At 47.0% G+C, this 27,322-nt stretch overlaps 2 protein-coding genes across 2 annotated transcripts in view; both read right to left on the bottom strand.

Annotated features, from left to right (window-relative positions):
* LOC119441521 (mitochondrial intermediate peptidase) overlaps positions 1-27,322 on the bottom strand; it is a 495,739-nt gene that overhangs the window by 132,124 nt on the left and 336,293 nt on the right. The window lies entirely within an intron of this gene.
* Positions 13,713-27,322, bottom strand: part of LOC119441520 (short stature homeobox protein 2) — a 108,107-nt gene continuing 94,497 nt past the window's right edge. Inside the window, exons 5-7 of the mRNA XM_049662730.1 lie at positions 14,314-14,442; positions 14,076-14,217; positions 13,713-14,003 (exon numbers count right to left, since the gene is read on the bottom strand). Coding sequence (XP_049518687.1) covers positions 13,895-14,003; positions 14,076-14,217; positions 14,314-14,442 — 380 coding nt within the window. The 3' untranslated portion in view covers positions 13,713-13,894. The remainder of the gene's footprint in view (positions 14,004-14,075; positions 14,218-14,313; positions 14,443-27,322) is intronic.

The raw sequence follows: 27,322 nt of genomic DNA, 5'->3' as shown, positions 1-27,322 counted from the left end.
TGGTCTGGCCGCCTCGATCGCGTAGTTTCCTCTACAACAGTAGAAAGCGCCGCAATTACCGCGGCCTCGCGGAAACTACGGGCCTATTCTGCACAAGATATCGTGGTACTAACGGACTCAAAGTCAGCATTACAACTATTACATCTTGGCCTACCTCGAGAGGAGTTTACAAGGCAATCTCTAGCACTGTCGAAAGATCTAATGAGCAAGTAATTTAACGTAAACGTTCAATAGATACCATCCCACGTAGGAATTGAGAAAAAAAAACCGAAAAAGCTGATGCTCTTATTGCACGCCTAGAGCTGACATGTGTCCCAAAAGTAAGAGCGCCAAGCATTTTTCAGAACTCTAAGGATGCAATGCGTAATAACTTTAGGGCGATCCACAAGATTCCACACCAAACCTGCGTGATCCATGGACTTACTCGCGAGGAAGTGACGCTTGTTGTGCCGCATCAGAACAGACTCCGCGTACACCCCGGCTTGGTCATCCAAGTCTGGACGTTGCGCTTCCCTGTTCTGCGCCTTATGTAGGGATATCGGCGACATTGAACATTTAATTTGACTATGCCCACAGCTCGACCCAGAAAGAAACGCGATGGCCGACAGCCTGCAAAAGAGTGGTCTTTAGCACAGGACCTTTGAGGACGTTGTTTTCCCCGGAGGGCCGGCAGCAATCAGGGAGAGAGTGCAACGAGTGCTGTTTGCCTTTCTGTGACACACGGGGCTCATTGACACCTTGTGACACCCCCCTGATCTTAACTCAAAGGAGGCTCAGGCGGAACAATTGCCGGCTTTGTAGGCTAAACCCGACTGCTGCAACACCACCACCACCTCCAAAACCATGGTTTAGGATTTTAAGTCATGTGCTCTTTTCTGCAGAGTGCATGAATGTCAATTGGCTGGGATGTTCGGGTGAAACCAACACCTTCTTTGAATGGTCATGCGGGTATAGACGCTCGGAAGCTACAGATTTGCTGGAAGCGACATGAACTTCATCGTTATATCAAATACATGTTCCAAACGGCGCGCATGCTGTGCCACGTCTTTAGTGGACTGGGAGTGACACGACGATCAACGACTGGGGTGGTATAGAATGCCTTGAATTGGGAGGGCATTTCAAGCCTCCGGCGTCTGGTGGCGTGTGCGGAGTGGGTGAAGAGAGGGGAAGCATTCGGCTCGGCATCACTTGGGACTCGGAAAAACAGTCGACAGTCGCTCTACCACACCCGCTCAGTCACTGCTCGTGCTCCGTCCTTCTAGTACGATTTCAAAAATTTCGCGCAACTTCTGTCAAACTATAGAAAACGATTAATCGAACACGTCTAATCGATTAAGTTGATTAAATGAAAGGTGGACATCGATGAAGATTAATCGTTTTGCGGGATACTTTTAATCGATTAATCGATTAAGTGTTCATCGATATTACCAACCCTAGCCAAAAAGACGTAAGAACAAAAGACGGGTGGCGGCGCTTCTTTGAAATCTCCACACCAGGACGCCGTGACGTCATTGATTTTGATGGCATCTGCTCGGGTCTATGCAAATGTATTATCGGTAAAGATGAACTATGTCGTATTCTAAAGGAATCAAAGACTGAACTTAGCAAGTTTAGAAAACTTCCACCAGAGAGTCCATTGATACTTTTACTGGTCACGGAAATTCTACGTCACGCTATGGGAGAGCTTCGTACGCTGCGAACAGTGACCGCGCGGCGGCGCCACCGGTTCAGAGGGGGCTGGTTGAGGGAGCACTCGGAAAGCGTTGCAGCAGTATGGACCGTAGCAGTAGCTGGCCGGTGATTTCGTGTGATTTTTGTGGCGGTTTACGCGCTCTTTCTGCCCTTTTAGCGTGGGCAGAGAAGCTCGAATGGTTCTCAGGAGCTTTAAGAACTTTGCCGAAGACCTGTTGTGTGCAGCAGTGTCATTCTGGTTACAAAGGGACGGAAGAAAGGAACTGCCAACCTTCGTGAAATGAACCGCTAAAACAAAACATCGCAATGACAACGCGACTACTGCAGCACATGTCCTTGTATGTATACTGAGTGTGGCCAGCTAACGTTAGCCAAGCCGTTAAAGAAATGTAAAGAAATTAACACGGTGCCAAATACAATTGTGAGACCTGCAGTGTTGGGTCGTCAGATCGTGTCCCCCCCCCCCCCCCGCCCCCCCTTTTTTTTACAGCTTGGAAGGAGGACCTGCTGACCAGCTCGTGCCCTGAGGACCAGCTTCGATTGGTGGACCGAGCGCATTGGGCGGCGAGGGATCACGGTGTCCTGAACTGAGGACGTCGCCCACCTGGTTACGACCATCGTCGTCTGCTCTTTAAATAAAATTTATTTATCTCTCTCTTAACAGCATGGCTTTAACGTTAGCTGTGACATCCTATATTTATTCGCGCTTAAAGTGTGCTCCTGAAGTTGAAATGAATGATTGTCAGCCGTTGCCAGCAGTTCAAATCAAGTTTGAGGCTTTGTCGATGTTGTTCAACGAGTGTTAGGCCTAGCTGAGGAGACGAGCCCCGTGCACCCACTTCGGACGGACTTGAACTAAAAGAAAAGTAATTAAGACGAAGAAACCTGTTTCTGTAGTTCAATTCTGGCCATAGTGATTTGAAGTGATGTATGGTGCACACACAAGAAGCGGGAAGCGGCGGCATTGCACAGAATTCCAACATCTGTATACGTCACCGTTGTCGATCGAAGGCTGCCGTTCTCACTCGCCGGCACTTCTATGAACGAAATGCGACTACATACAATGGCAACCCTTTATGCATTGTTCACGACCTGTGGAGGGAGGTTCTGATAGTCTTATGCTGATACATTTGTTTGCCTCTTATGCTAAACGAGCAACACGTGACAGCTCCCACAGTATTGTAGCGCGCCTCGCTCACGGTTATGCGAGTACCGGCATCGATGTTCCCAAAAAAAGGCACGCGCTCTCTAACCGGGCGATGATACGAGCAGAGTTTCCTTTACCAAAACTTCATCGAGCACATATTGCATGCACGATGAAGAGTTCTAAAAAAAAAAAAGAGCGAGAACGAGCTATCAATAACTTCCCCCCGTCTCCCAGTCACTGTTTTCAAGGGAGCCCTTGAATCCGCCAGTCGCTCATATCATGCAGCTATAGTCTCAGTGTGATGCGCCAGTGCTCATATTCGCAAATCAGCATGTCTTGCAATATTTCGCCATTTCGTGTCGGCGCTGCGCGGTTTTCACGATGCTCGAAGCGAATAAGCAACGGTGGCCGTACGGGCCGGTGAGAACAAATGCATCACTCGGATAAATCGGTATTCAAACGTTGCGCGCGCTCTGAATGCCCGTTACTGTGAGTATGACAAGTGTCTTGTTGAGAATGAGTAAAAAAAAATCACCGGCGATTACTATACTCCTTAATGCGAAATTTGAGCGCAGCTCTATGCGTGTTTTCATTCTGCGATGTATCGGCTGGCGCGGACAATCCGTGCTATGCGGCACGTTGCAAACGGAGCGACGTGTGGCGCGACTGCCTCGCTAACCGCGAGAGGCAGCGCGTGGGTGACGGGTGGACGCGATTCACAGCAGCCTCCGCACAGACCTCCGCTCATGCAGCGCTTTGTTTCCATACAGACGACGCACGCTACTCTAGCCCCATCTCGCATCCATCGTCGCCGCAAAGCCCGTCTTGCGCGACACTACACTTTTTTTCTCACGCTTTCGCTATAGCCTCCTCCGCATTACTCCTCGCGCTCTCTTCGCTATCACCATCTTTCACCCCCCACTGCGCTCCGCGTTCACCCTTCGCTGTGCTCGTTCGCTCGATTACGCCGAGGGACGACGCCGACGCTCGCCGCAGGAACTGGCACCTAAAAGCTGCGCTCTAAATATTAAAAAAACCAGCAGCAGGTGTAGAAATCAGCGGCAATTATTGTATGATAGCCGCGTCGGCGCGGGGGCCGCTGTGTCGTTGCAATGTGGCAACAAAAGCCGTCGGACTTGTCTGTCGACGACTCTATGCACTTCGGCCGACATGGTCGTCGGCACAACACAGGTGTAGAAGAAATTCGGTCGACCAAAATCGGCTGCGTGTCGGCCAAGTGCGATCAGGCCAAAACCCATCTAAACTATTTTAAACCACCGAAGCAAGCCGACGCCACCGGCGATCGTAGCCTGATGATTTATTGGCATCCCCTCTGAAACAGGTAGCGGTGACATACAGTTACCTATATCCTGCTTGATTTAATCAGGTATACTGAACATGTTTTCCATTCTATCAATTTTGTACACATCTCCATTATATTTTTTTCCTTCACAACTGCTCTACTTTTTATCGCTGCCTATGTCTGTAATGGATCCGGTCGTGTTAATGTCTTCCCTGCTTTTCTTTCCACAAATACCCTGCTCATCTCGACTGTTGACCAGTTGATGCTTCCGTCCACTTTAAATCCAAGCGCTTCTGGAAGGCGCACGTTACCTCCGAGTCTCACTGAGTGAATCCCTTCGCATTCCATTAGGATGTGCCGAGTGGTCTCCAGATTACTGCTGCAGCATGCACGTACCTCAACTTGCTGCGAATGTTTGCTCCGGTATGTTTTTGTCTATAGGCAACCAGCTCAAGCTTCAAATAGCAAGGCACTGCCCATTCTGTTATCCGTACAGATTTTCCCTTCTAATTTCTTTCTTCCCATTCTGCATGATGATGATGATGATGATGATGATGATGATGATTTATTGGCATCCCCTTTGAAACGGGGTGGCGACAAATAGTCACCTAGCCTGCTTGATTTAATCAGGTATACTACACATGTTCTTTATCTAGCATTTTTGTATACCCCTCTCATTATCTTTCTTTTTCAAAAATTTAGCTTGTACCGCTGCCTATGATTTTAAGAGATCAGGTCGCCTCCATCTTTTCCCTCTTTTTTTCCACCAGTACTCTAATCGTCTCTTGCTGATCTCTACGGCTGATCTGTTTATGTTTCCTTCCACTTTAAACCCAAGCGCTTCTGGGAGTTGCACGTTACCTACGGTTCTCGCTGGGTGGATCCCGTCGCATTCCATTAGGATGTGTTGAGTGGTCTCTGGATCTTTACTGCAGCATACACATGTCTCATCTAGTTCCGAATATTTGTTCCGATATGTTTTCGTCCTTAGGCAACCGGCTCGAGCCTCAAATAGCAAGGCACTGCCCTTTGTGTTATCGTACAGATTTTCCCTTCTAATTTCTTTCTTCTCATTCTTGTAAATCTCCATTGTCCTTTTCGTTTCCATTCTTTGCATCCAATTCACGGTCTCTATTTCTCTCACTTTCTTTCTGATGACCCCTGGTTGTCTATTTACAGTTTCGATTATCCTGTACTTGGTTGCCAACTTCCTTGACCTCTTCCTTCATTCTGTGTCCACGCTTTTCATGTAGAGATACTTGTGCACTTTAGCCGCCCATTTATTTTCATCCATGTTCCTGAGCCTTTCTTCAAAACTAATTTGGTTTGTGTTTCTCTGACTTCAAAAGAGGCCCAACCCATGTCTCCATGCACTGCCTCATTTGTCGTATTACCGTGTTGTCCCAAAGCCAACCGGCCTACTGATCTTTAATTGGTTAACTTCCAAACCCGCCAATATATCCGATTTTAAGCATATAATGGCATTTGCGAATGTTAGCGCTGGCACCATTACTCCTTTCCAGATTCCACGCACCACCTCATACTTATTGTGGCCCCACAGTGCTCTGTGTTTCATTAATGCTGCATTCCGCTTCCCCTTTATTTTCAGATTATCTTGGTGGTTGCTTGAGTAATTCTTTCCTTCGTTTATGTGTACGCCGAGGTACTTATATTGCTTCACTATGGGTATTACTTGCTGTTGAATTGACACCACGAAGTTACTCGTGTGTTCATTAAAGATCATAATCCCTGATTTCTCTGTGCTAAACTTAAGGCCTAGATTTGTCGCTGCGTTCCCACAGATATTCGCAAGTATCTGTAAATCTTTTTTATTGTCCGCTAGTAGCACAATGTCGTCTGCGTACATCAATCCAGGGACCTTCTGTTGCACCATTTGTCCATTACGCATGTAGGATAAATCAAAACCTAATTCGCTGTTTTCCAGTCGTCTTTCTATGCCCTTGACGTAAAGCGTGAACAACAATGGTGACAGAGGGCATCCTTGCTTCAATCCTTGGTGAATTCCCACCATTTTATTTCCTTTTCGGCCTTCCCATGCCACTTGTACTTGGTTGTCTCGATATATCTCCCTCAGCAGCTCCACGAAATCGTCATCTATGCCTTCGTATTGAAGAATATCCCACAACAATTCCCTGTCTACGTTGTCATAAGCTCCTTTAATATCTAGAAATGCTACCCATAAAGGTCTTTTCTGAGCTACTGAAATCTCCATGCACTGAGTTAGTACAAACATATTGTCTTCTAAGCGTCTGCCTGGCCTGAACCCATTCTGTAGTTCCCCCAATACACCGTTTTCCTCCACCCACTTCGACAGTTTTAATTTTATGGCTTGCATTGCCATTCTATATATCACCGACGTTACTGTAACTGGCCTGCACGAGCTCGTCTTATCCTTATCTCCTTTGCCTTTGTAGATGAGATTCATCTTGCTTTCACGCCATCCAACGGGAATATTCTTTGTTCTAATCACTTGCTCTATGCCATTAGTCAGCAGTGCCTTGCTTTTTGGACCGGGGTTTTTGATTAGCTGTATTGGGATTTCATCGGGTCCTGCTGCCGTGTTGTTAGGGACATTTTCTGCTGCCTTTTTCCAATAAAAGCTTTCTATGCTGAATTTTGATCTCTCAAGCCTCTCAGTTGTTGCTGGATCTGTTGTCTGAACTACGCTTTTTCTCGTACCGAAGTTATGCCTGATAACGTCTGTGATGTACCGACCGCAGCGCATCATCGCCTTCATAGATGTTACCGTCTTCATCCCTTATAGCCGTTGGCGAGTTTCTAGTTGGAGCTCCGAGTGCTTTTATATGGTTCCAGAATCTTTTTGGGGCGCCTTTGTCTCTTTTGTGAATGTTATGTACCCAACGTTCACTTGCGCATTTAATTTTCTCTTGCACGAGCTCACTCGCAACCCTTTTCTTTTCTCTGTATGTATTCCATCTAAGGAGCACCTCTTCTTCTTGTAATCCCAACTTTTTGGCTTCTCGATGAGCCCTAGATGCCTCTTTACGCTCTTCTATAGCTTGTTTTATTTCCTTGTTCCACCACTTACGTGGTTTCTTCTTACCAATCCAACAATTGTTTGGCCGTGTCCGCCTTATTTCATGCTGCACAACGTCCACCAGTTCCTTATATTCCCAGACTGCTGTAGGAAAAGGCTCAATTTTCTTCTCTATGTTGTTTGCGATCTCTGTTATTTACTCGTCATTCATTTTTAAAAACTCTGAGGCTATTGGTTCATGTTCTGCGCTGGTATCTCTCCCAAACTTTAATGCTAAACGTCTATGATCGCTTCCCAGGCTCTTTTTTCCATTTTCGTCTATTATCATTTGGTCCAGTTGTTCGTAGACCATTTCTGAGACTAAGGCGTAGTCGATACATGACTGCCTGTTTCCGCATTGCCACGTTACCTGTCCATGACACTTATTCTCCCTGTTAACTACTATAAGGTTCTGTTCATCACACAAATCCAGCACTAGAGAGCCGTTGTAATCAGTATATCCGTCTAAATCGTCCATGTGCGCGTTCATATCTCCCACTAATATCACCTGGCCCGAGTTACTGAACTCATTAATATCGCTTCTAATGCAATCGACCAATTCCTTATTTTTTTCCCTGCTATCACTACCTGTAAATAGGTAAGCTACTCCCAGCCACGTCTTTTATTGCGATAGCAATTATATGGACACTCAAAAGCAGATTTCTGCCATCGGCGTCGCCGTCGCCGTGAGGTTCCGTATGACGTCAATGGAGATGAAATCGTCGCCGCGCGCCGAACGCTGTATGTGCGAGTGAAAGGGCGCGAGGGACGCGCGCTTTCACGGGGAGTGAACGCACGGCGGAGAACAAACGCGCGTTCTGCGCTGTGCTCCCTTAAGGGCTGCAGAAGTAGGCGTCTCTTTCCTCCTCTACAATCACCATATATGTAGAGCAAACGCGTCTTCTTCCGACGCGCGAGAGGCCGTGGGGGAGGGGGGGAGGGGGAGGGAAGGGAGGCGACGTTTAGCTGCGGCACCAAGTGCCTATTTATATGAGAGGCTCCGGCAACAGTCACCAACGCCGCACGCATTTTGAGCGAACGCAGGCAAAACGCCGACGGCGTCGACAACAGTTCTGCGTGTTGCCGGTGCTGCTGCATGTCCAAGTTTATACAGCTGATAAAGCTGCTATCATTACTCCGTATAGCTCTCTTCAAATTTGCTATCGCAATTGATGCTTCATCTTTCAGGTGAAACTGCGACAACTTTTTTACCTTGCCATGTACCACTAATCCATAAATGCTCTTTACATGTCTCGTTTACCCTTCGCAACTTCAGACCTCGCCTAATTAGTACGCCTACGCCTCCGCCTTTCCTTGACCCGGTCATTCTGTTGAACCCTTCCCATACAAAGTTGTCAATAACAGGCGGCTGCTCCAAATCTCGTAGATGCGTTTCGGTCAAGGCGTACACGCTAATCGCTTCATCATCACGCTAATCATCATCATCATCATCACGCTTCATCACGCTAATCGCTTCATCACGCTAATCGCTAATCGCTTCATCCGCAGTGGCGCCCCTAGCGGCGGCAGCTGTCCCTATAGGAAACAGCCTAAAGTTTCGTGACCAGTAGAAAATTAATAAAGGAACGCATTAAAGGACTCTGCTTCTACTGAGTCAGAGCAGCAGAACTACGAAGTTAGTTTGAAATCCTTGACGTCACGCTGACGCGCGGCAGCTGGGGTTATCGGCGCGAAATTCAAAAACGTGAACTTCGTCCTCCATTTTCTCTTGTACTGATCAGCATATCGCCGCGAGGTTAACGAACATATACTTTTGAAAGAGCCATCTACAATTAAAAAGTAATTTAATGTTTCTCTCTAGTATCCGTTTAATATAAATGGGTTTGACTGTATAGCACAGAAGCGCAGTGAACAATGGTGACAATATAACAAAAATGATTGGTGTATGTACTACTTCGAGTACTATAATAGTCTTTATTTTCCGACTTCAATTCAAGGTGATAGGAATCGGCGTTCAGAACAACAGCACTGTACAAAGTTCAGTCTACAGTATAGGAACTATGGCGAAATAATGACATCATTTATTAAACAAGCAAACTTGCATACCCATCATAGTATATACGTATCGGATGGCACTGTTTTTTTTTTTAATTCCCGAACCCGTAAAGAGCGAAAGCTTCAAACCTCGGCAAACTCTACAAGCAAGAACGCCGGCATCAGGGTGTACTCTGTTAAGCTTGTATTGAAGATGAGCACATCGTATATTACAGTTTAACAATGACGTATCTGGAAGCCGCACTGCTTACGCATATTTTCTTTGCACACGCAAGTCAGGCAGAAAGACGGAAAGTGCCCGCTTAATAAAGTGCGTTAGGCAAATGTACCTAATAATCTACACCACTACTTTACAGGAAACATACCTTTCGTTTCTGTGTGAAATTCAGGATCAGCGATGTTTCACACGATGAGAAGCACAGAGACCACGACGCCCCGTGAAAATGCTCTCGCAGCAAAATTCACAATCTTGTGAACAAATTTCGGTGTTGCTCAGGCTACAATGTCCGGGGACTCAAATGGAGCGGCATCGTATCGCTTATATTCTGGTTTGCGTTGATTGCTTCGGACCAATGATAGATATCGTTAATCGTTGTAATCCGACGCGCGTACACACACACACAGAGCCCTGATAACTCAACTTGGCCACGTAATGTCTCTATTGACCTCGAATTTCACTGTTTAACGTACTCTGACTCGTTAGTGCAGGAGGCAAACCTGAACCGGGCTGCAGACCGTCTGTTGACGCCATCTGCGTGTGAGTATTCATCCCAACTGGCCACCATGACTTGTTCGGCTGGACTCATGGACCGCATTTCAGCTCTTTCTTCAACTTTATGTGAGTGACAGCGCTACAAAATTACGTATGATAATGCTGATATTGAAGGACCGACTGTAACTTTGACAGCATTTTTTTTAACGACGAGAGAGCTTGGAGCTCGAAAAAAAAAAAAAAGAAATGATGAGTACTCGTATATTTTTTTTCTCTTTAGCGGACAACTTCCGCCATAGTGATAACGGTTGTGAAGCCCCAGCTGTTCCAGCGTACAAGATAATATTAATTATATCATTCTTTACGTTGACCTGTTGAAAACGCACGCAATATGCAACGTGGTATCCGACTGCAAATAACACCAAGGTAAAAGGAGGTGGTGATTGCGCGTTAAGACAAACCATTCACGCGAACGCCAATCAGACGTCTGTAGTGCATTTATAAGAGAGACTGGTTCGATGGACATGTGGTGACATACCGCAATAATGTATTTTAAGAGGCGCTCGGGCAGAGCAGTCGCCGGCCTTGATCGCCAGCCTAAACCGCAGTTAGTGTTGGCTACACCCGCCAACATGATGTCAGTACGTCATCATGTTGCTACAACCCACCACCACCACAAGGCGTTACCGCGACAGTTCCTTCTGAAGGGTGAATGCACATTCAACACAAGAGGAGCACTGGGAAGTGAGAGCACGTGTGCGGGTACGAGAGGGAGAGAAGTGTAGAAAGGGGAGGTAGCCTGTCATTCTGCTCAAAGGGAAAGAGGAGAGAGGCATGAGGAGTGATGATAAGGATGGGCAGTAGGATGTGACCATCGATTCACGATGTGTCCATCAGGCCTGTTCAATGCCTTGAACTTAAATGGACACTCTAGAGAAAAAGAATATTAGAGCCGTATTACTAAATTAACCTTCTGCAAAGTGTGAACTTCCTTCCTCCTTGTTATCGGCCAGTCCCTTTTCCCTCTATCCACAGTGTAGGCTACAGCATTTCCGTTATCCCTTCTCTCCCTCTCACTACAATGACGACCCCCTTGCCGTGAAATGAGGTTTGGTAAGTCAGAAACACGGAGTAAGATAAGACAGGAGCGCCGACTCCGTTTGTCTGGAAGGGAGGGACACATTCTGCAACGCCGGCTCCTGCTTCACAGCGTGTTCGCCAGACGGCGCTACGAATGAATAAAAACTCTGCAGCGGAGAGGAGCAAAGGCGCGGGGACTCTTTCGCGGCGCCTGCTTGCCTATCCGTTTTGTCGTCTGCTCCGCGCACGCCCTGACGACTGTAGTACTTGCGCTTTATTAGACAGCTTTAGTTTAGCGTTAGCGTAATAGCGGGGTTACGGGAAATAGCGTTACCGTTCCGCAAACGAACTTTGCAGAAAGAGAGTTTTAGTATAGCGTGATAGCGTAGTTTACGTGCGGGACGCTATTCCATTACGCTTTGAATTTCGCATATACATAGGGCACCTAAGATATGTGTGTGTGCGCCCGGAAAGTGCGATAGGCAGCGCAATGGAAGCCAGGAGCGGGTTGTATTTTTACTTCACATGTCCATCGATCTGCAACGAAACAGACAAGCAGTACAAGCTGTCTACCATAGCCTCCGAAATCTTCCCATCTCAGAGGCCATATGCCGTCGTCGCGCCTATCTCCCGACTTTAGCGACAGATGGCGCTCGCATCTCAGAAAAAATTTCTCTCGTTAGGCTTAGGCGCGTTCGAAACGAGAAGCGATCTCGAAAATTCCTCAAGATTAGCCATAACACTCTCTCGGCGAAGCGGCATGAGACTAAGCAAAAGCCGTTTACGCAGTCATTTGCTACGAACGAGGTGAATTCTCCAAAAACAACGCCAAATTCAGTTCGAAGCGGGCGACCGGAACCGCCGCTATGTTTTACGTACACTACGTACACCACGCTAACACGGTAACGTTAACTCTGAGAAATAGCGTGCGCACGGTAAACGGTATGGGTCGGTTAGCGTTCTGCGCCTGCGCACTTCGATCCCGCTATTCCGGTACGCCCGCTATTCCGGTAACCACGCTAAACTAAAACTGCCTATTATTTGTGCGCATATATTTTTTGTGTTTGATTGCTGTCAAATTGAGATGGCCGACGGTCCACGTTTGTAGCAGACGACACGCTCAGCGGGTGCCGCGCTGCCCGTTCTGCGCCGCCGTCGCCGCCGGTCTCCTCCGGTCTCCGCCACTCAGCGCATGCGCACATGGAAGCAAGCTGTTGAGTGTTTTCCACGCGCCTCAGCAGATGGCACTACGAGATGTATAATTTGTGTTGCACGTTTTGTCCCGAGCGAATGCGTTGCGCGGCGGCGGAGTCGGCGCTCCTGTCTTATCTTACTCCGTGGTCAGAAAACACGCGAAAACGAAATACATGTGGCGACGCCGCCTCGGAGTTCCCGCTCTAGATCGCCGTGACGTCATGTATTTTGATGACGTTTCTTCAGGCCTGGCTAATTTCTTATCAATAAAGATGGGCTACAGTGTACTCCAAAGGAACCAAGGGCCGATTTTCTCAAGTTTCAAAAATGTTTACCGCAACACAACGGCCAAAAATGTACAGAAATACTTTGAAATTCGTGATGTCACAGCGGAATACCGACGCCGCAGTTCTGGTGCGATATTAAAAAAATGTTTATGCTTCATTTTCTGGTCAACGTACTGCTACTAAATTAACAAAAATCGAGTTCTCAGCGAATAGTTTATCAGTCTAAACTGTTGTAGTGTTTCTCTTTAGGGTTCCATTAAACCTGAATGTTAAATCCGTGAAGGATGCGCTCTATATTCCCAGAGTAACGACAGTAGATAAACCTCTAATGCCTCGCGGAACCGTACATGTAATGTCGTGCAAAGCACGAGAGGGAGGACCGAAGTTAATGGTGCAGGAAACGGCTCCATGGCCTTGAAATGGCCAGGCACGAGCGTCACTGATTTGTGCTATCACGTGTTCAGAACCACTGATTACCATTATGTTACCTGCAGTGCAAACTCATGTTGCACTTGCCACACGTTCTCATCTAGCAAGTATAACTAAGGATGTAACAAATAATTTTTTACTTGTCTGTACTGGATGAAGTAAAACAGCAAGTAGTGAAATGATCTTACTGAAACACAACTTGATTACAGAGCAGCCGCCAACAAGAGTTTGCCAAGTAACTTCCGAAAGACTATGACGCTCTGCTGTCAACGGTCAGATTGAGCAGTTTTTTTTTGTGTGTGTGTGTGTGAACTAGCATTTTTGCGGGCACAAGCCCTAATCAACAACAAACATTGATTTTCTAACTATGTTTCCTGAATCATTGGACGCTATAATATCAGTAATCTCAAATGGCCTCACGTTCACACTGCGGAGAAGCTAAATTGCATGACGAACTATAGGGTGTGCCCCCTTTAGCATAAATGCAGTGCGCACACCACTCCTTTCGTAGTCCTTGCCGCTTTCCTGCGGTGCAGCAAGTGACCTAGCGCATCACAGAAGTTTTCAGCGGACAAGTGAAAGAGGTCCAACACAGGCCGTCCGAAGTTGCGCAACATTCACCGAACAGCAAGTTCCTGTGGGAACCGGAAGATATTCCACGTTAAGCGTGCCTTCACGAGTACCACTAACATCGGGCGCACACAGTGCTATGATGTTCCCGTCAACGAGGTGAGGTTCCATGTAACCACACATCGCCAAAACTGCGAGCTGTCCAGCACATTTTTTTTCGTGTCCTGTCCTCAAGGCCATGGGTGAGTCCTGCTCGTAACGTTCCGGGCGTCTTCGTCTCAAAGTCGCCGCGATCGACAACGGCTCCAGCAGGGCTGGGTTACGTAACCGTCCTTCACAGTTTGCGCCTCCGATGGCGGCAGCGGAGCGGATCCAACGGCTGCAGCGGTGGCGATGCCAGCCGGCGTCACAGGCCCAGAGCGGCCGCGTGTTTCTGAGCCTTCAGCCGCAGGTCGGCGATGCTCGAGTTCTTGGTGGTTAGCCTCTCGGCAGCCATCAGCGCCGTGGTCAGCCCGCTGGGAAACGGGACGTGCGCCGGGTAGAACAGTAGGCTCGCCGCAGCGGCGGCAGCCGCGGCCGAGGAAGGCGGGTGAGGAGGCTGCGGCACGGGCGGCGGCGCGTGACCGGACGCGACGGCAGCGGCCGCCGCAGCGGCCACCGCCGAGTAGTGATGCGCGGCGGCCAGAAGTCCCGTAGGGTCGGCGGCATACGGAAGAAACGTGGCCGCGGCTGCCGCAGCCGCGGCGGCAGCGGTTGCCGTTCCGCCACCTCCTCTGCTACCCGCCGCCCCGCTGACGGCAATGGTGCCAGCGGCAGAGTGCGGCGGCAGGAACAGCCGCTCCGATGAAAGCCTGGGCGCCTGGGGCGGTGGCGGTGGTGGGGACGTCGCGCTGACGCTGATGTAGGGTGCGATGCGTGACGACTCGATTGGTGTGCTTGTCGCCATCATGAGGCCTGCGATAAGAGGAAAGAAAATGATCATTAAACACAGATGGCCAAGTCAACGAAGTACAAGCACAAAATTCGTGTGGCTTTTTTTTTTTTTGGGGGGGGGGGGGGTTAACTGCCGACTCTGTTGTCGGCAGTTACCCCCCCCCCCCAAAAAAAAAAAAAAAAACTACGGGGATTAACTTTTTGCTTGGAGGAACAACAAATCATCTTCCGTATTACAGCATAGTCATTAAAAAAATCACTGCCCAAGCACTCCGTACAGATGGCTAACCAGCGAAGCTGAAACATGCGGCCCCGGTGTTCTTTTTTTTATCACTGGGTTAATCCCGACGGTACAATAAAGTCTTTCTCAATTATTGGTTACGTCTTCGTGTTCTTAATGAGGTTACACACATGTTCGGCTGCGACGGAGAAAACGTCGTCACCGACGGCATGCCCGCAGTCCGCCGTTGTGGCATTGCCGCTTCCGATTTTTTAAACTTAAATTGCTTCAAAATTCAATCTGTCTGGCACGTAAGACAATGAATGGCTCATACCCCCTCAAGCAGTGGCTCATATCCCCGTAAATGCGTCCTCGTTTTCCATTACGACGACAGAAGAGAAGTGATATTCTACGCTGAAATGATGAGTGGCGACGGAGCCAGCTGTGGAAGAAGACGACGACGCTAGAGTCATTGCTGATGATGATAGTTTCTGCGCACATCGAACAGTCAGAGTTTGGATGCGCCTATCCATGTACAGCTTAATTGGCTGTTAAAACAAAAGCACTCAAAACACGCAAGTGCAGCGCGGCTTTCGGCTTGAAGCAGGGTTTCTTGTTACAGCGTGGAAAGTGGAGGTGCATGCTGGGCACGCAGCACCACAAATAATTGAATCGCGCGTCAGCCAGCCGGCGCAGTGGTCGAAGGCGGTGTTGCCAACGAACACGAAGAAAATTCTAAAGTTGAGCCTCCAGAAATCGCGTAAACCTTTTGTTTGAGGTTCCATGAAAATAGATGAAAAAAATCCAAGTTCGAATTACGATATCCAATATATTCAGCATGTATATTTTGTGCGTTGGGGCGTGCTGTGCGCAGGAGATTTATGCCCATAGCACGTGTATATAGTTTACTGTACACTACATCCTCATCTGCAATTTTGCTCTTTTCTTTATTCTCCCTCTCTCCTACGTGCAGTAATTTCCCTGCATGCTGTTCCCACTTTTAAGATTTCTCTTTTTGTTTTGGCGGCATCTGCATAACATAGAACTGTAAAATGGTACTTAAAAGAAATCTACAGTTATCTTCATATACAGTAGGTTATCAGTTATCTTCATATGAATAATAAATCAAGAAGCGTCCCAATTTTTTCTGTAACAGAATGCCGCGGAGGCACATCAACCCCGTAGAATGCTCGGAGTTATAGAACATTTTGCTAAGAGGGGTAATACTTTTCCCGTCTGGTGCACCCATTGTGAAACAAATTCCTAGACTAATTTCTTAAATCTTTTTCTATAATATTCAAACTAACACCATGAGTTTTCTTGAGTCGCTTTGTACATGGTGAGAGTTCACACAGCCTCGGAAAGAATTTCTTCTCAAATCTCTCGGTGGTAGAGCTTCGTTTAGCAATCCACTGGCCGGCTTGTTCGCGCATTCAGTACGATGTTACAGGAGTAACGTGATGAACAGAAATTCAGAGCAGAGAGCTAAGTTCTGCGTTAGAATACTGAAAATCAGTAGTGCGACGTGAAACATGATTCGGCAAGTATATGGCGAGGAAACATTAACGAGAAGCCCTATCTATGACACGGATGGTTACGGGAAGGACAGACATTCGATGCAAGTACGATCCCATAGTCAGAAACCCGTCAACGTCCCATATGCAGCTGTGCGTGGCAAACGTATGTGGCACTTACTGCACTGTGCGCATGATATCAGAAGATTTGGAGTTGAGTAGGGATGACCATCAGTAATCCTTACGTAACGATTAGCGATTAAATAACGGGAAATGAATGCGAATTAGTCGCGTCTCACACACCAACGGATGGAAAAAAAAGAAACTAGAAAGACCAGAGGCTGCTAAAGTTCTCACAAGAGCCAATTCATCATTCCACATTGCCGGTACATGATGAAAGTTGGGGCTACCAGTACGACGCTAAAACGAAGACGGCGAACGCCGTGGCCACAGCTCAATTTCTTCTAAAAAAGTGAAGCGGTAACCATCGAACACACACGACATAGATCGTATTTTTTTTTACGCTAGAGGCTTTGCTGCAGCATAACTGTTGCACCATGTTCGCGCCTGAAGGACAAATAATAAAACAAAACTTCTACATTGACCTTCTTAAACGTTTACGCCGAGCAAATAATTTAGCGGCGCTTTCCTGGTGCCGTCGTAATCTGGACAGTGGTTCTTGTTGCACGGCAAAATGAAGCGCTACACTGCTGTATCAGTCCGATAGTATCGGACCGATTAACATATTACTGCCTGCTTTGCTATATTCCCTATAATAACCTGCACCGCTGCCGTCTGATTTTTTTGTTATGTTTCATCGTGGGAAATAGCCACCAAAGGGAATCGTCATTAAGATATGACAGAAATCGAAACTGCCGTGACTAACGTGTTGAGGAGCATTCCGAGGATGACCCGCCGTGGTTGCTTAGTGGCTATGGTGTTGGGCTGTTAAGCACGAGGTCGCAGGATCGAATCCCGGCCACGGCGGCCGCATTTCGATGGGGGCGAAAAGCGAAAACGCCCGTGTACTTAGATTTAGGTGCACGTTAACGAACCCCACGTGGTCCGAATTATTCCGGAGTTCCCCACTACGGCGTGCCTCATAATGAGATCGTGGTCTTGGCACGTAAAACCCCACGATTTAATTCCGAGGATGAAGCTCCCTTGTGCCTGCTCCCATGCCATCCATAAATACTGGCAGCTGTGTGCATGTATAGCCGAAAGGACTACTTTGACAAGACACAGACTGATGAGTTTTGAATAAATGTCTTGTTTTTTTTTTTTCGATCTCAGTCCTGGAACTTTTCTGACTAAGGTTGCGTAAGTTGTACAAACGAATCTTCTAACAAATGCTGCAACAGCCATTCTTTCTTGGATATTTCCCATGTTTCACGCGCCCATAATATGGAAAATGGCAGCAAAGGATATTCTTTTAATATGAAATTCCTGCACAGCAGGAACTTCTGGAACTCTTGTTGAAAAATGCAGTGACATATATACGTAGTAATCAAGTAATGTGAAACAACGTGTCCTTTCATTGCCACACGATTATAATTCTTTTTGTTGTCCTAAATAAGGGAAGGATAAACACACGCAGTGCCGTGCGTGTCTTTATGTGTCCCCGTTTGAAGCGCTGTGCTCGTTTGGCTATGACTTACCCTATATGTATTCCTAAGCCTCCACCCTTCGCAAAAAACGGTGTTCGCAACATCTGGAGGACCAGTAAGCAAATAAAAGTGACAAATCGTTCTACCACAAAAAAAAGAAAGAGAAGAAAAACAGCTATTATGACGCAAAGACTAAGAAAAACTACGCGGGAGCAACATGTAGGCGAGCCGCAGCACTCGAGACAACTGTTGCAGTGCAGCTGAGAAACAGCGTCGACCAGTGTGTCGGAGCGGAAGTAAAACAAAAACCGAAAAGAACGATATTTTTGACCGGAACGAAAACGTAACCGAAACGTTATTTATTATTTTGTTACGGAGTGAAACCAAACCATTTTTATCGGTTTTTGGTTCAAGGGGAAAGTCGGCAATCCGCAACAACCGACCTCAGGCAATGTGAGAATTAGCGCGTATCTCAGGCAGCGATAGTGCGAGCGATAGCCGCTCGAGCGCTCCACTAATCTAAGCCTGCCACTCGGTGCATAATATAAGATCATTAACCTCATAATCATCATAATTAACCTCATAAGATTTGATCGGTAACTTTATTTTTGAACTGCCTTTTCACTAAATATTGCGTTTTAGCTGTCTTCAGTACCAGATAAAAACTACAGGTGGTACGCGTGCTGTGTTAGTGAAGATTAAAGTGGGGTTTTTACAGCGAAGCTGTTAAAAGCTATGTTCCCCAGGATCGTGTCCGCGTGTAGAAAAATAGTACCATCAGCCGCCACCTGAAGCCACCAAACCAAACTGCCGGCCCTTTCAATAAAGTTTATTTCTTCTTCATCAGTATTTGCTTTGGCTCCATGCGCGTGGCGGTTTCCCACCAGTTGTGCCTCAGCACAGGTGTCAAAACGGATCATGGATGGCCCATTGTTACACCCCTCGCCACTGCCAATGCCTCTTTGACAAGTGTCGCGATACTTGGCGGCGGCACGTCCTATTCACAATCACAGTCTCTCTCTCTCACGCCCCACCAATCGTTGTGCCCCTTTGTCTCGTGACGTAGAGATCGCGCAAGTGCCGTTATCAGCAGTTGCCCTTTGGAGTCGCTATGAGGCGGACGCTTGTTTAACCAGATCTTCCACGATCCTGACGTCAGGATCCTGACGATGCCATGCAGTTTGCCGCGGCTATGAACGCTGTGGCTCATAAGATATATAGTCTATATGACGATGGGGCGGACTTGGCGCAGCAAACGCACTACTTGGCCATCGCGCCGGGCGAAAACAAGACGCCGGTGTCCTTGCTCTTTGACGAACGTGCCGAAGACGCTTAATATAGTCAATAATCATAATATATAAATTCACTAGGTCCATAAAGTGCCCCCAAAGGCCCCTTTAGCGGCCTGGGCGGTCGGCGGAATCCGTCGCGTGTGATCTGCCGTGATCACGCTCACAAACAAGTGCTCAAAACATGGTCAAAACAAGTGCAGAATTGATCAAAACCGGTTCGAAATAAAATAACATGGTTCAGAATAACTTAAAAGACAGGAATAATCAAGCATTAAGCACATTAATTAGCATAAACTCGTTAAAGTCAGCTCCGATACGCCAGACTGGTACCAGCGTAGCGCAAGAGAGGGCGCCACCACCTCAGAAGCGCTCGATTGCTTCGCACTTTTCTAGGATTCACGTTAGTGGAGCTGCATTAGCGCTGGATTTGACCCACACAAGCGCAGGATTTGAGCAGAATTGGAGCTACATTAAGCGCTGGATTTGAGCAGGATTTGAATTTCACTTCTGTCGTCGTAATGGGGAGGCCGCGTTTGCGGGGTTAGGAGCCATTGCTTATGGAAATGAGCCTATTAGCGGTGCATCACTGCATGCTTCGCACCTCCCCAGGTTTCATGTTAGTGGAGCTGCATTTCGCTCAGTGGGTCATTTGATACTTAAGCATAACATTTAATTGACCGCTCAAAACGAGCCTACGACTTAACTCGTGCTAACTGCAATAACTAATAAAAACTAAAACAGTAAGAAAGGCGTCCTTAATGGCCGAATTCCTGAGGGAGTTAAAGAAAACAATGATATTTTCGCTAATACTTCATTGTAAAAGACATAATCAAGCTTGTCCTAAAATAATACTAGTGATGGCTTGGCCGCTCGGCGAGCTTTTTTTTTCAATATGGGACGTGAGTAAGGCCTCAGCTACCCTGGAGCCAGTTATGAATCAAAAAGACTCGCTGAAGTTGCGTAGTAGCTGTGTACGATAGTCGATTGTGGCGCAAGGCTCTCAGGGTTCTCTATATTTGGGAATCATTTTAATGTATTGTTGATTTTATCGTAACATCGAAATAAAAGATGTGTATTGGTACTAATGGCACTTGGATATGCTTCTTCGTTCAAAATCTGGGTAAACCCATTGCTCTGAATTCATGCAAAATCTCAAGGATCACCACTGTAATCTATGCCGGGATAGAATGGTCTATAAATATAGATTGGAGTATTCACGTTAGATCGTGACGTGATGTTGTGGCGAATGTGCTCACTTACTACGTTTCATTTGTATTGTTGTGTGCTCAGTATACGGGATGTCATAGCGATGTGATGTGAGCTGGCGCAGTAGACTACTTGGCGCAACAAGCCTCGAACTGATTTGCATTGCCGCAGCTGAATGACGAAGCGATTTGCGTGCACGCGTTGACCGAAACGCATCTACGAGATTTGGAGCAGCCGCCTGTTATTGTCAATTTTGCATGGGAAGCCTGCAACAGAATGATTGGGTCAAGGAAAGGCGGAGGCGTATTCATACTAATTAGGCGAGCTGTGAAGTGGCAAACGGTAAAAGAGACATGTAAGGAGCATTTATGGATTAGTGGCACATGGCAAGGCAACAAGACGTGGCTGGGAATAGCTTACTTATGGAGAGGTAGTGATAGTAGAGAAAAAAATAAGGAATTGGTTGATTGCATTAGAAGCGATATTTACGAGTTCAAGAAATCGGGAGACGTGATATTAGTGGGAGATACGAACGCGGATGTACTGATTACAACGGTTCTCTAGTGCTGGATCTGTGTGATGGACAGAACGTTATAGTAGTTAGCAGGGAGAATAAGTGTCATGGACAGGTAACGTGGCAATGCGCAAACAGGCAGTCATGTATCGACTACGCCTTAGTCTCAGAAATGGTCTACGAACAACTTGACCAAATGATAATAGGCGAAAATGGAAAAAAATAGCCTGGGAAGCGATCACAGACGTTTAGCATTAAAGTTTGGGAGAGATACCAACACAAAACAAGAACCAGTAGCATCAGGATTTCTAAACATAAATGAAGAGCAAATAACAGATATCGCAAAAAACATAGAGAAGAAAATTGAGGTTTTTTCTACAGCAGTCTGGGAATATAAGGAACTGGTAGACGTTATGTAGCAGGAAATAAGACACACGAAAAAAAACTTGTTGGACTGCAAGGAGGAAACCACGTAAGTGGTGGAGCAAGGAAATCAAACAAGCTATAGAAGAGTGTCAGCAGGAGGCTAGTGATCATCGAGAAGCCAAAACTTTGGGATTACACGAAGAAGAGGTGCTCCTTAGATGGAACACATACTGCGAAAAGAAAAGGGTGGGGAGTGAGTTCGTTCAAGAAAAAAATGAATGCGCAAGTGAATGTTGGGTGCGTAACATTTGCAAAAGAGACAAAAGCGCCCCAAAAAGATTCTGGAACCATATAAAAGCACTCGGAGCTCCAACTAAAAACTCTCAACGGCTATAAGGGAAGAGGACGGTAACATCTACGACAGAGACGATGCGCAGGCGATGCGCGATCACAGGCGTTATTAGGGATAACTTCGGCACGAAAGAAAGAGTAGTGTTCTTGAGTTCAGACAACAGATCCAGCAACAACAGAGAAGCCTGAGAGATCAAAATGTAGCATCATCATCATCGTCGTCGTCGTCATCACGAACCTATATTTATGTCTACTGCAGGATGAAGGCCTCTCCCGGCGATTTCCAATTACCCCTGCCTTGCGCTAGCTGATTCCAACTTGCACCTGCAAATTTCCGAACTTCATCACATCACCTAATTTTCTGCCGTCCTTGACAGCGCTTCCCTTCTTTTGGTATCCATTCGGTAACTCTAGTGTTCCACCGGTTACCCATACTACGCATTACATGGCCTGCCCAACTCCATTTTTAAACACTTGGGCTACCTAAACTCGAAAAACTTAGCCTGTCTGCCTTTATGTCACCCGATTCAACCGTCCAGCCAAAGGCGATTCAACCTACCGGCCAAATCCAACCAAGCTACTAGCACTGGTGGCACGGGGTTATACACTTCAGCATTATACAGCGCAAAGGAAACGTCAGGCCTATTTGAGGCAAAATATATGCACATAACCATGATCCACAGTGTTCATTTATTTAGAGTACACATTGGACTGTTTTTTTTACGTTAGTAAATGAAAAATCAACGCGTTGAAAAGGGTGTCGAAGAGACGCTACGCGGTAAAAACAAGCCGACTGAAGCCGTGGCTCTGTAGTCGGCTTTAAGCCAACAGTAATAAATAGTCCCAACAGATGGCGCGAGAGCAGGGCAAACGCGGGAAATTTGAATGCAATTCATTCTTTCAGTAAAACCTCCATTGCAAAACCTCAGCAAAACCTCCATTCAGCAAAACCTCCATTGCATTCATCATGGAAGGAGTGAGAGGGGAGGGGGAAGAGCGTGAGGGGCCGGGGGAGGGGGAGGAGAGAGGGTGTTACGTATCATGGGGCGGCAGAAGATTATCGTCTTTCGACGTCATTTGCAGCGAAGCAAGCAGATATGCGACCAATTTTTTCCCTCTTAATGTCAACTAGAATATCGGCTATCCTTGTTTGCTGATTAACACCGGTCCATTCCTGTCTCTTAACATTAGGCCTATAATTTTGTTCCATCGCTCTTTGTGCGGTCCCTAACTTGTTCTCCAGTTTCCTTGTTAACCTCCAAGTTAGCGCCGGTAAGTTGCAATGGTTGTAGACTTTTATTTTCAACGACAGTGGTAAGCTCCCAGTCAGGATTTGGTAATACCTGCCGTGTGCACTCCAGCCCAATTTTATTCTTCTGTAAATTTCCTTCTCATGATCAGGATCCCATGTGTTTTACAGACTTCTATAGGCTGATTGGCGGCCCTGAATTCTTGTTCCCTTGCCAGGATATTGAACAATATCTTTGTCTTCTAAATACAATCATCAACCTCACTCTTACACTTTCCCGGTTAAGATCCTCAATCATTTGTTGTAATTCGTCCCCAAATTGTTGCAGAATAGGACAATGTCATCTGCAAACCGAAGGTTGCTGAGATATTCGCCGTTGATCCTCACTCCTAAGCCTTCCAAGTCTAAGAGCTTGAATACTTCTAAGCATGCAGTGAATAGCATTAGAGATATTGTGTCTCCTTGCCTGACCCCTTTATTGATAGGTAACTGTCTACTTTGGTTGTGGAGAACCAAGGTAGGTGTGTAATCCTTGTAGATATTTGCCAAGATATTCACGTATGCCTCCTGTACTCCTTCATTACGCAATGCCTCTATTACTGCTGATATCTATACTGAATCAAATGCCTTTTCATAATCTATGAAAGCCTATGTAGAGAGGTTGATTGTACTCCTCAGATTTCTCGATTACCTGATTGATGACATGGATATGATCCATCGTAGAATATCCCTTCCTGAAGGGATATTCCCTTCCTAAGGTGCCTGTGCTCTTGGTTGGCTGAAATCAAGCGTTGCCAATGTGAAGTCAATTTAGCATAGAAAGCTTTTATTGGAAAAAGGCAGCAGAAAATGTCCCGAATAACACGGCAGCAGGACCGAATACAAGTTGTATGGAAAGGTAGGCCGGTTGGCTTTGGGCGCCCCCGATAAAACCACAAATAAGGCAGTGCAAGATTACATGGGTTGGGCCTCTTTTGAAGTCAGAGAAGCGCAGAGCAAAATTAGTTTTGAAGAAAGGCTCTGGAACATGGATGAAAATAAATGGGCGGCTAAAGTGCACAAGTATCTATTTGAAAAGCGTGGACACAGAATAGAGGAAGAGTTCAAGAAAGTTGGAAACCAAGTACAGGATAATTCAAACTGTAAACAGACAATCAGAAGTCATCAGAAGAATAGTGGGGGAATAGAGACAGTGAATTGGATGCAAAGAATGGAAACAAAAAGTACAATGGATATTTACAAGAATGAGAAGAAATAAATTAGAAGGGAAAATTTTACGATAACATAAGGGACAGTGCCTTGCTATTTGAGGCTCGAGCCGGTTGCCTAAAGACCAAAACATACCGGAGCACATATTCGGAACTAGATGAGGCATGTGTATGCTGCAGCAAATATCCGGAGACCACTCAGCACATCCTAATGGAATTCGAAGGGATTCACCTTGTGAGAACCGTAGGTAAAGTACACCTTCCAGAAGCGCTTGGGTTTAAAGTGGACGGAAGCATCAACCGGTGAGCAAGTCGAGATAAGCAAGATACCTTTAGAGTATTGGTGGGAAAAAAGCGGGGAAGAGATTGATGCGACCTGATTGGATTTGTTAGTCGTAGGTAGAGGTGCAAGGTAAATATTGCGGAAAAAAATTAATGAAATGTATGCAAAAATGCTATATAAAATATGTATAGCATACCTGCATTAAATCACGCAGGCGAGGTGACTATTTGTCACCGCCCCGTTTCAAAGGGGAGGTCATCAACTATCATCATCAAGCCGCCATTGCAGGACGTATGGGCTTCTATTGCACCTTCGCTACCGTGCGTACGTATACCTTGGTCTGGACACGCCAGATCTCGGCGCCAGCCCCTGAAGCGGCTCGATGAGCGGCGACCAATCAATACGAGGCTGCGCTGCAGGCATCTTTCCCAAGCGACGGTGCCGCAGCATGGCCTCCAAGATTGGGCGATGCGCGCTGTCTGATCTCGGAGGACATGTCCGCAGCAGCCAGTTTGCGCTGCGTGCCGCCGTGGGGCGCCAGTATCGTCGGCGTGTGGCGGCGACGTCTGCGAAAGCAGCCACTGAAACGTGCATGTTGCTGGGCGAGTCAGTCGTATACCGTTAAGCAAGGTGCTACGCAATACAAGCGTGGACGAGAAGAGCACGAGGACGGGCGCAGACTTGCTTAACGATGTACGACAGACTCGCCCAACAACATGCACGTTTCAGTGGCTGCGTCCATCCTTGCGCTTTTCTCGTCAATGTAGCGATCCTTGCTTAGCCACTCAAACCTTCGTGCCCGTTTCCTCGAATATTTTTTTATGCTTTATAACTAAAAAAAATAGGCATAAGAACTGTAATCATGAATATTTCATATAGCTGACTTGATTGACTTTGCCACACTGCTTCATGTTAAATTCCTCTCGTTACATTGCGCGACGTTGGGCTGGTGGTGCTCCTCTGCGTGCTCCTTCTGTGGCAGATCACCTCTTCTGCATGGCGTCGTTCGTGCGATCGCGCCGAGAGTCGCAGCGCCAGAAAACGCCGGCAAAAACGCTGAATGTGGGGCGGCCTCAACGCTGGTGTCACGAATAACGCCTCCAGTGTCTTTGCAGTCGTCGCGCATGGATATGGTGCACGCGACGACCCAAGAAAGACCATTGGCGTTTGTAGCTTGAAATTGATTGCCGTTCCGACTCGGACCACTGTGGGCACCACGCTGCGATATCGCATAGCTGCACCGCTGGAACTCCATACAGCTTGCGCCCGCAATGCCAGTAACAGAAGGCAGAGCCGCCTGAGCGGAGCATGACGATGTATACGCTCAAACGCACGACGCCTGCCATGCGTCTCTGGCGACTCTTCTAACCTTACACCCACGCGCCATGCATGCGTGATCGATACCGGGACACCACGACTGCGACGATGGCGCGAACACATCTCGAGTGTCCGTATAACTGATATCGCAATAAAAACTGTAGCAGCACAAAACAAAATCACAAAATGACGAGAAAGAAAACACATTTTTTCCTGCTAAACATCGCAAAAAGGAATAATAAGCAAAACCACGAAGTCTCTTGGGAAAGTCGCTAAGCTGGCATCATTGCCCCGAGGCTATACAGTCACTTTAGTTAACTGCATGTACTGTGACTGCGTCACCGAAGCCAAGAGTATTGGACCCTCCGCGGGTATAATGGGCTACAAAGTTTTAAAGAAAGTCATGCCAATCCAACGCACATGTTGCGATAAATGTTAAGCCACGGACTACCACAAGGTGGAGGAAGTGTGTGGATGACAGTTTTCCCTTTCAAGCTACGCTAAAATGCGAGCGGATGTTGTCGCACGTCCGCTTTACGCCAGGCATCCTGGTACATGGAAATTTCGGAGGGAAGGACACGTGTCTGCACCAACGAAGTAATCCCAGGAGTCTCCGCGTGCCCAGAGAAGTGACCGCGGAGGTGCGGGCGCGTCGCGACACGAGAAGCACAGAGTGGAGGCGAAAAGAATGGCCGACATTGCGGCTGGCGACCAGGGTTCGGCGATGGCGTCGCTTGCGACCACTGAACTGGGCTGTATTTTGACAACACGTGAACCAATTCTGACTTCCGTGATAAACGAGGACTCCTGTGTCAAGCGCGAAGCTGCGCTGCAGTTTGCTCGCGCTCTTGGGAACCGCAGGCTTCAAGTCGTAACAAAATATATCGACAGCTAGCCATGTGAAAAAAAAAGCTAACAGCGTTTCTTGTCCCAATAATTCTTGAAAACAACATCAATTTCAATATCGTTCTTCAATTAACTCCGACGAAAACTTCGCCCCTGTAGCACGTGCGCCTTAAGTTCGAATTCTGGGTGTCTGCTCAACCACTCATGCAACGCTCTAGTTAAATGCTTAATTTTATGAACAAGGAGTTTTGTGAAAACTTTGTGGGAGGTTTTCGTTTTTCAGCGTTGTTCAGCGATTAATAATAATAATAATAATAATAATAATAATAATAATAATAATAATAATAATAATAATAATAATAATAATAATAATAATAATAATAATAATAAAATGCAGCAGGTCCAATGTGTCCGGTAAGCCTTCCGTAAATGCATAAGGAGTGCTGAAACTCCTGGGAGGCGCAGATGCAACCATCCACGCGGTTGCCAATTGGCACAACGCATGCGCAACGTGAAGTCATCTCCTCAGGTGACCTCTCTCCCATCTCAACGCGGCCCTCTCCACCAGCAGCCAACGACCCGCATTCGCAGGCCGGCTTCCCCCCTCAACCTTCCACTGCTGCGGATGAAGTAGTGGGGGCCATCGCTCCTAGACAGCGCCGCCGTCCCATAGCCGAACTTGAGCGATTCGGCTAGACCGTGCGAGCAGCAGCAGCATCAGGCAGCCGCCCCGGTCAGGAAGACAGGCGTAGGGGTTTCCGCAAGGAAAGCGTCTCTTTAATATTCCTAACAATACACGAGGAACATTGCTAATAAATGGGCTCCAGTAGTTTTTGTTTTTTATGTGTGCTGTCTGCATATTAACTGATGGTCGTAAAGTGGCAAATTTATTGGTGCGGATGAGCTTTACGGCGACATTGACTTTACT

Source organism: Dermacentor silvarum, chromosome 2, assembly GCF_013339745.2.
Source record: "Dermacentor silvarum isolate Dsil-2018 chromosome 2, BIME_Dsil_1.4, whole genome shotgun sequence".
NCBI lineage: Eukaryota > Metazoa > Arthropoda > Arachnida > Ixodida > Ixodidae > Dermacentor > Dermacentor silvarum.
Note: the sequence above shows the minus strand (reverse complement) of the source record. Positions and strands in the feature narration are given on the sequence as shown.